The 8,229-nt window shown below is 45.1% G+C and overlaps 1 protein-coding gene across 2 annotated transcripts in view; it reads left to right on the top strand.

Moving 5' to 3' along the window:
• Positions 1–569: 569 nt before the first annotated feature.
• Ufsp1 (UFM1 specific peptidase 1) overlaps positions 570–8,229 on the top strand; it is a 30,367-nt gene continuing 22,707 nt past the window's right edge. For both annotated transcript variants that reach the window (XM_089560146.1, XM_089560145.1), the window contains exons 1-3: positions 570–821; positions 1,782–1,853; positions 5,834–5,974. In XM_089560146.1, the coding sequence (XP_089416272.1) occupies positions 693–821; positions 1,782–1,853; positions 5,834–5,974 (342 nt within the window). In that variant the 5' untranslated portion in view covers positions 570–692. The remainder of the gene's footprint in view (positions 822–1,781; positions 1,854–5,833; positions 5,975–8,229) is intronic.

Here is an 8,229-nt window from a genome sequence, read left to right as displayed (position 1 = left end):
AAGGCTAAATACAGAGGTCTGTTTTCCGCCTTAGCTGTTTCTATGCATTGGGTAAGCACGAACAGGCTATCCCTTCTGCACCCATTATGAAGTTCTCCGAGTATTGGTTTGGTTTACGGGGCTTAACGTCCCAAAGCGACTAAGGCTATGAGAGACGCCGTAGTGAAGAGCTCCGGAAATTTGGGGTTCTTTAACGTGCACTGATATCGCACAGTACACGGGCCTCTAGAATTTCTCCTCCAAAGAAATTCCAGCCGCCGCGGCCGGGATCGAACCCGCGTCTTTCGGGTCAGCAGCCGAGCACCATAACCGCTGAGCCAACGCGGCGGTACTCCGAGTATCCCTTCTACCCATGACTGCATTTTTAATTTCACCGTCTGCATTTCCAGCCTGTACATAACAGATGTTATCGTAATCGGACGGAAGGATATTATGTTCATCTTATCTCATTTCCCATTTTAAATCAAATTCATTTTACTCAAGCTACGGAGCAAAGGTAGCTAGCGCCACTCCTGGTAGCAGCCTGCAACTCACGAGAGGGCATCTCCGACAGGGAGCGTAGTTGTGAGGGCGCGTTGTTTTGGTGGTGGTTGTGCAGGTGCTGCTGACGCGCTTTAGCCACGTGTTTTAAGCCAAAGCCCCTGGAAATTTATTTTAAGCCGGTGTGGTGCCAAAGTGACACATACTTTGGAATGACTACCGCAGTTCTGCTCGAAGACGTCCATGAAGGCTTGGACTTGCCTCCGCAAGCAGAACGCTTCGCGTGCGTGAAAGGGAAGTACGCGTACTACCACTACGGCTGTGACGGCGTTGACGACAGGGTACGTCGCGAATGTGCCCAGCTGACGAATAACCAGCTTTCGGGTCTAATTGTAATCAGTAGCGACTGGTTGATCGTTGCTTTTAATGTGAATAGTTTGCGACAGCATAATTAACACAGTGGCTGATCGCTGTGTAGCTACGAAAAAGAGCACGAGTTCTGCGGTGGTGTTTTGTGAAGTGGCATACGCGAACTGCTCTGAGCTTATTTTGTGTTGTGCTTCAGTCGGTAAGCTACGTTTCTATTGCGCGTGTGAGCAGCCGCACGTTTTTCGGACGTTATGCGTAGTAATCGTAATCATTAAGCTCCACAGACTGCGTGATTACTCTGCGCCGAGTCATATTTCACTCGGAAATCTATCTATCAACTACTCAAATTCTCAACTACTCGACTTGAGGTTCCGGGTGTGCTACGCCTCTCCCATTGCATTTTCACGGTGCTTGCCACTTTTCTCTATGGTCGTTATCAACTGTGGGCGAACAGCTGGGTGTCGAATGTGAATAGTGCACAGAATATGACCCGAAAATGGGTTCATACTGGAAGGACAATCCCTGCCGCTTCGGCTCAAGTGCTTGCCTTGAGTCATAACGACCACTTTCAGACTGACATCACTCTTATTCTTGCTGCTGCAAGCGTATATAGAATGCTGCACAGTACCAAAATGTATACCATGAATACTGAATTCAGTGCAGTCCTGTTTTATTTCCTAAAAGCCCCGTTTTCAAGGACCGGAACTTGTCTTACAGTTCAGATGTTGATACCGGTTTTTCTTACAGTATACATGCGCAGTAGTGTGAAATCTCTCTGCAATGAGTGCTTAAAGGCCATTATGCTGCACTTGTAAGCAAGTTGGGTTTCAAATGTTTTGTATTGCCAACAGCAGCTAGTTCTTTTTCACACTTCTGGTTCCTGGTCATGGACGGTTGGTGTGAACCTTTGTGCCTGTGAACCGGCCATGCAGGGTTGGGGCTGTGGCTACAGGACCCTGCAGACCATGTGTTCCTGGGTGGTGAACCAGAGGCACAGGAAAGGGGTGAGCATGGACCCACTTGCAATACACAAACTACCCTCACAACTACCCCTAGCCCCCTCCACACTATCCCCACAAACTACCCAATCTCATCCACCCACCTTGACTTTCTGCCACCCCCTCCCGTTCTTCCCTACTCTTGGAATCCAGTATTACTTGCTGCAGTTTGCATGCTGGAAGCTTCTGTGACAGAATCTCACACTGTTAACAGTGAAGGGCATTGGTAGCAAAGAAACACTGTAACACAGTTCGAAACATATAACATTTTTTATCATGCAGTTGACCTCGCTACGGTAGCTCAGTGCCTGTGGTATTTAGTTGCAGTGCCCAGGGATGGGAGATCGAATCCCAGCTGTGGTGAAAGCATGATGCAAGGTGCAAAAACATTTATGTGCTGATGCAATGTCAGTGCACCTGTGGTGGTCAAAAGTAATGGGGAGCTCTCCACTACGGCCTCTTTCTTGTCCCATGTGCTGCTTTGGAACGTTTACCCTTTGTGGGACAACAGGACATATGTGTCCCATTTGCTTGAAGTGCCGGAAAATGTGCAATGGTGTACATGTATTCTTTATTTTTGTACGCTGAAAGCTACTAAACTATCAAACAAACCATTCAGTGTTTTTTTTTATCTTTTGCTAGTAGGGATCTTTGGTGTTCTATGTGTTTTTTTCTTAAGTACATGGTAGAGAGAGGGTGTGGTAGATGGTCCTTGGCGATCACAAAATGAACAAGGGAGGGGAAAACCTCAGTTTGCTAGAGCCAACGTTTCGACAAGGGGACTTGTCTTCGTCTGGGCAAAGCGTTCATCATCGGCAGGGATTATATAGGGCCTTCGCTCCGAGGAGGAAGGCCCCGGGGGTGGGGAAGGAAAGTGGTGTGGGAGGGGATGCGTGTCAGGAAGGGGAGCCCCTTCAAAGCCCCTTCAAAGCCTTTTGTTCATTGCATACCCCCCGGATATAGGTTGTTGCACTATTGCAGCCTAGCGAATGATGATTCACCTCCCTCCCCTTCCTGACACGCATCCCCTCCCACACCACTTTCCTTCCCCACCCCCCGGGCCTTCCTCCTCGGAGCGAAGGCCCTATATAATCCCTGCCGATGATGAACGCTTTGCCCAGACGAAGACAAGTCCCCTTGTCGAAACGTTGGCTCTAGCAAACTGAGGTTTTCCCCTCCCTTGTTCTTTTTCTTAAGTAAGCAGATATGTGCGGCCCAAGAACCTTTGAAAAATTTTTCAGCTTGCAAGCGTTTTCTACCGTTTAACTGCCTCGTAATAGTTCTTGAAGCAATTTTTTTGTTCCTATGTGAATTTTTTTTATATCTCTAAAGGACAGCGGGGTGAATATGTACCACATTTGAGGTCTCGTTATGAAGTTAGTGGTACAATTGCATACCACTTTCTTCTACAAAACTGTTGGTCGAAATGGCTTGAAAGTGATATCACTAGAGTTAAAGTGATATTTCTAGAGTTATTCTGAGTGCAATTCTTCTATGTGTATACGTGTCAGACATAATGAAATTTCAGTCCTCACGAAGGGTTACCTAAACCCCATACACCATGCCATGCCTTATCTTCTGATTACATTTTACTCCGAACATAGGCCTGGCTTACACGAAGTTAAGGTACCATTTTTGGACTTCACTCTCATGACACCGGTCGAGATTGACTTATTGTTCTTAGAGGTTATGCTTCCTTTTATATCACATACCGGCATTTACTGATGATATCATCCTGGAGTAATATTGACATCAGAGCTAGTTAGTACACCATCTTGGAAAGGTGCAAAAAGACGACGGACGTAGAAAAAACAGACGCTGGTGTCTGTTATCATATTTGGATGGAAAAAACAGCGCGAAAGGGACGGAAGACAAAGATGAAGGAAACCACATGGACGAGCGCTGACTCACAACTATTTTTTATTCAGAAAAAACAGACATTTATAGTTAAAAAGTCACATGACCTGACGTCACTCGTGCACATGCCCAGAATACAACAGTCTAAGAACTATATCATGAGTCAAGATTAAAACCTTACAACTCGATTTCAGAACACTGTGATTAACCGAAAAAACACGAGACAGCCAGAAACAAAAAAAGAAAGGCACTAAAAAACAAAACACAAATCACGTGTTGTCAAGAAATGCGACCTCTTTATCGACCATCATTAAGGAAGGCTGACTGACGCATTCATCCCGTCTTTTCCGAATATGATATGCCTCAATGAGCTCCCTTGTCGTCTTATCTCTATGGCGGAATAAAATACGTGTGTACGCGACTAGAGGTCTGCATACTTTCTTATTTTCAAGCTTGCAAGCTTTGCAGTGCTCTTTTAGATGCGAATAGTTTGAATCTGATAGTGAACGAAGATGCTCCCTAAGTCGAATATTTATACATCGGCCGGTCTGTCCTATATATACTACTTCACGTTATCATATCCCTAAGATGATATCATATCCCTACTTGAGGGATGTTCTGTTACCTTGTTTTTGCTCCAAGCTGGTTACAAAGGAAGCATATTCACCTTGCCCAATTCCTCCTGTGGCAAAAAAGGGCCTCATCACTCACTCTACACTTTCAACGGATAGATGGAGGGCGTCATTGACACGGGGAGTATTTCTGCCTCAGCTTCAGACGCATTGCTAGTGCATTGCTTGGAAGGTGAGACAGGCAGAGACAGGCATCCAGTAGATGTAGTTTGTTGCCTTTGTTCCATAATTTGGAAGTGTTGAGCAGATGCTGATGGCCAATTGTTGATATGTATTGTTATGTTATGCTGGCTGCTTGCAAGGTTTCTACGATCTACTCTGGTATGACAACAGCCATGATGGTCCACAAGCCACATGACTAATTTCACTGAATGCCCCTGGTATGACACTCGACATTCCAATAAGCAGATGAGCTACGCACTGGGTGTGTTTGTACATATGGGGTGGCTCCTTGATGGAGGACGCGTTTTTTGGGGGTGAAATTTTCTGTACTTTTTGGCTTAGAGAGATTAAATTTGGCGCGCTTATAGATAAGTGCACTAAATGAATGAATACAAATTTTTATTCATATATCTTCAGTAGTTGTGGCATTACAAATTTTTATCTGCTTCATTGCTGCACCAAACTTGCACAAAGCTTGACATGAGAACAAAACAAGGTAAGAACCTGCAAGTTTTACCCGAAGCAATGGTTGATGCAGTGACATTCGCCAGATATTTTTAGCAGCCTGATCATTTTCTACACAAAGAGTTATATCCATGCTTACATAATGCACTCATTACCGTCATGTCAAGTTAGTGACAGAGTGAAAAAAAGAGAAAACCTGCTGCGGTGGCTCAGTGGTTACGGCGCTCAGCTGCTGACCCGAAAGACGCGGGTTCCATCCCGGCCGCGGCGGTTGAATTTCTTTGCAGGAGAAATTCCAGAGGCCCGTGTACTGTGCGATGTCAGTTTAAAGAACCCCAGGTGGTCGAAATTTCCGGAGCCCTCCACTACGGTGTCCCTCGTAGCCTGAGTCGCTTTGGGACGCTAAACCCCCATAAACCAAACCAAATGAAAAAATGAGAAAGTAATTCCGAAATATGGGAACATCACCGCATAAAGAATTTATTCTAGAGGCCCGTGTACTGTGCGATGTCAGTGCACGTTAAAGAACCCCAGGTGGTCGAAATTTCCGGAGCCCTCCACTAAGGTGTTCCTCATAGACTGAGTCGGTTTGGGACGTTAAACCCCCATAAACCAAACCAAACAAAAAATGAGAAAGTAATTCCAAAATATGGGAACATCACCGCATAAAGAATTTATCTAGGCACAGATTCCAACAAACCGTATGAAAATGAGTGAAGCCGCTGTCATGCTATGCTTTGTGCAAGCAGGGCAGTTGGATAAAGAAACGCTTTTGGGAAAACTGGCATTTTCGCGGAGATTTTGGCCATTTTTTTTTTGCAACCGTAAGTACCACGTAGCTTATAGGTTGGCTTGGAATACTCTTTGCAGGAGGATGCAAGGTCCGTGCCGACCATAGCCGAGGTCCAGGCCGCCCTGGTGGCGATGGAAGACAAGGAGGCCCGGTTCCAGGGTTCTCGTGACTGGATCGGCAGCACTGAAGTGTTCCTCTGCCTCGATCACTTCTACCAGGTCAGCAGAGGAAGGCCTCGGCCATTCCTTTTTCTTAGGGTAAACATTCAAGCACTCTGTGCATAGGCCTTGGAAGGAATCACAGTCAACACCCTCAGGTGCTTTGTACACAATTGTGTAAGCAGCAAACTTGCAGCTTTTTCTGGGAAAATGGAGCACTTAATGGTGATTTCATTATTATGCGTAGCATATTGCAATCACTCAGTTCAGCCCTTGGGCACGGCCGGGCAGCCACCAAACCACGTGAAAAAAAAAAAAGTAATTGAAAAATGAAAGAAAAAAAGAAAAGACGGCTGAGCATGGTGGCGGTTGCCACCGTCCCATTTCAAAGGGGGCGCTCCTATCCATCCATCCATACGTCACGGAGGAAAAGCTGCTGAGAAAATCGAGTGCCGCCAAGCAATACCTCGCGCAAAAAGACCGCGCAATATGCAACGCATTCTTGGCTTAACCAAGCTAAGCCTGGGCATTTTTTTTCAAGTCAAATTGAGCACCCTTCTTGTTGCAAATAAGTTGCTTTTTTGGTACCATGTAGCGAATGCAGTAAATAATATTGTTACGGGGATGTTACGGCCTGTATTGATGGCTGCGCTGAGATGGCCAGCTCAAACTCCAAGGGCCCAGCTTCACACTGTCAGCGTCGTCATCATCCAGCGCACCGGCACTTCGCCGTTCACGAATCATGCACGAGTCGAGTCCACTTATACTGTAACCAGTTCACCGGCAACAATATTTCACATCAGAGTGAGCTAGGCAGCACTTTGTCCGCCGTTTCTGTGCAGACAGATTTTGCCGCGAGTGAAAACATCGGTGGTTTTTGCTCAATTTCGAGCGTAATGTGAATCTTCGAAACACAAAGTGTTTCCACGATCCCTAGGGTGTTTACCTGACACACGAGAACATTTCGATGGTACTATTTCTAACAAATCTGACACTTTGTACGGAATTCTCCACATTGTTGTAAAAACTTACCTGCTGGTCTTTTACATTCGAAAATTAACAAATTCTCTTTCTTGAGGCCTGAATATACTATGTAGGTGAAAAAATAATTGATTTTAATCAAAACAAAAAATGGCACCTGAAAGGGTTAAGCAGTCCCAACGAAATTAAGATGGTCCCCAGCTGGGATTTTACTGGAAACACCCACTATAGATGCCATTACAGTTTTGTATGGCATTCCAGAGCATAAGGTCTACTCATAACTGTGTTCTCAAAAATTTCTTCTGCTGCCACTGTTTTCATCTGTGATGCTGTTTAGCTGTGGAAAAAAAAATCTGTGTGAGTGTCCTTTGGTTATTTGTTCTTGAGGAAAACCACACCAACCTGGTTAGGAAAAAACAAAGGCACACACAAAGGGATGACGCAGGTGCTCACAACTGATTTTATTGGTCCGGAAACAGGTCTTTTTTGTACATAAGCTGAGGTGTGGTGACTATTTGTTAAAGGTAGAGAGGTGAGGAAGCATAAAAAAAAACTTGGGAACAGTTGTTTTTTTTTTCTACATAACATTACGTTTCTGTGTCTACTAAAAGTCAGCACGCCTAACCCTGTGCGCAAACAAGACCTGATTCCCATGCAGTGAAATCAGCTGTAAGTACAAGCATGCTGATTCCATTATGTCTGCCTTCATTTTCGCACTGTACCTTTTAGGTGATGTTCCTCAAAAGTAAGCAGCCAACTAGCCCCCGTTCTTGCCATGTTAGTTGGTTGTTGCTTAATCATTTATGCTCCTGTCCCCTTATAGCATTATGGCAATACATAGATGAAATTCAAGGAAAAAGCACTGGGTGCACTGAAGAGCATGCAAGTGGAATGGAGAAAGCCTAAAGTCAAGCTAACTGGCATGATGAAGGAACAGCAGAGTTTTGCCCAGGCTCCATTCAGAAGTGTTCTCTTGAGTGCAATGCAGACACAGCAAGAACAGATTGGGTCGACGCAGTAATGTAAACAACAAGGAGGAAGGCTTATTTTCTGTTTCGAAGTGAGTTGCATGGAAACTGCTTCTCCAAATGACGGTTTCATGGAAGGCAAAGATAGCCTTCTTATCTGTTATCTCACTCCACAGTTCGTAAGGCACTTTTCCACTCTGACCAGTTGTGAGAGTAATGGGAGAGCATATACAGAGAATTCCGTTTTTATGTGCGGGAATTTAAAAAATTCCTGTGAGCAAACTACTGGCCTAATCGGGAGCAAACTTCGCTCACGGGGTAGCATATTATGGTCTACGTTATTTGAGATGTAATTAAACGTCGGTA

The sequence above is a fragment of the Amblyomma mixtum genome, chromosome 9, assembly GCF_055824585.1.
Source record: "Amblyomma mixtum isolate Tamu chromosome 9, ASM5582458v1, whole genome shotgun sequence".
NCBI classification, from domain to species: domain Eukaryota; kingdom Metazoa; phylum Arthropoda; class Arachnida; order Ixodida; family Ixodidae; genus Amblyomma; species Amblyomma mixtum.
This window is presented reverse-complemented; position numbering and strand designations above follow the sequence as displayed.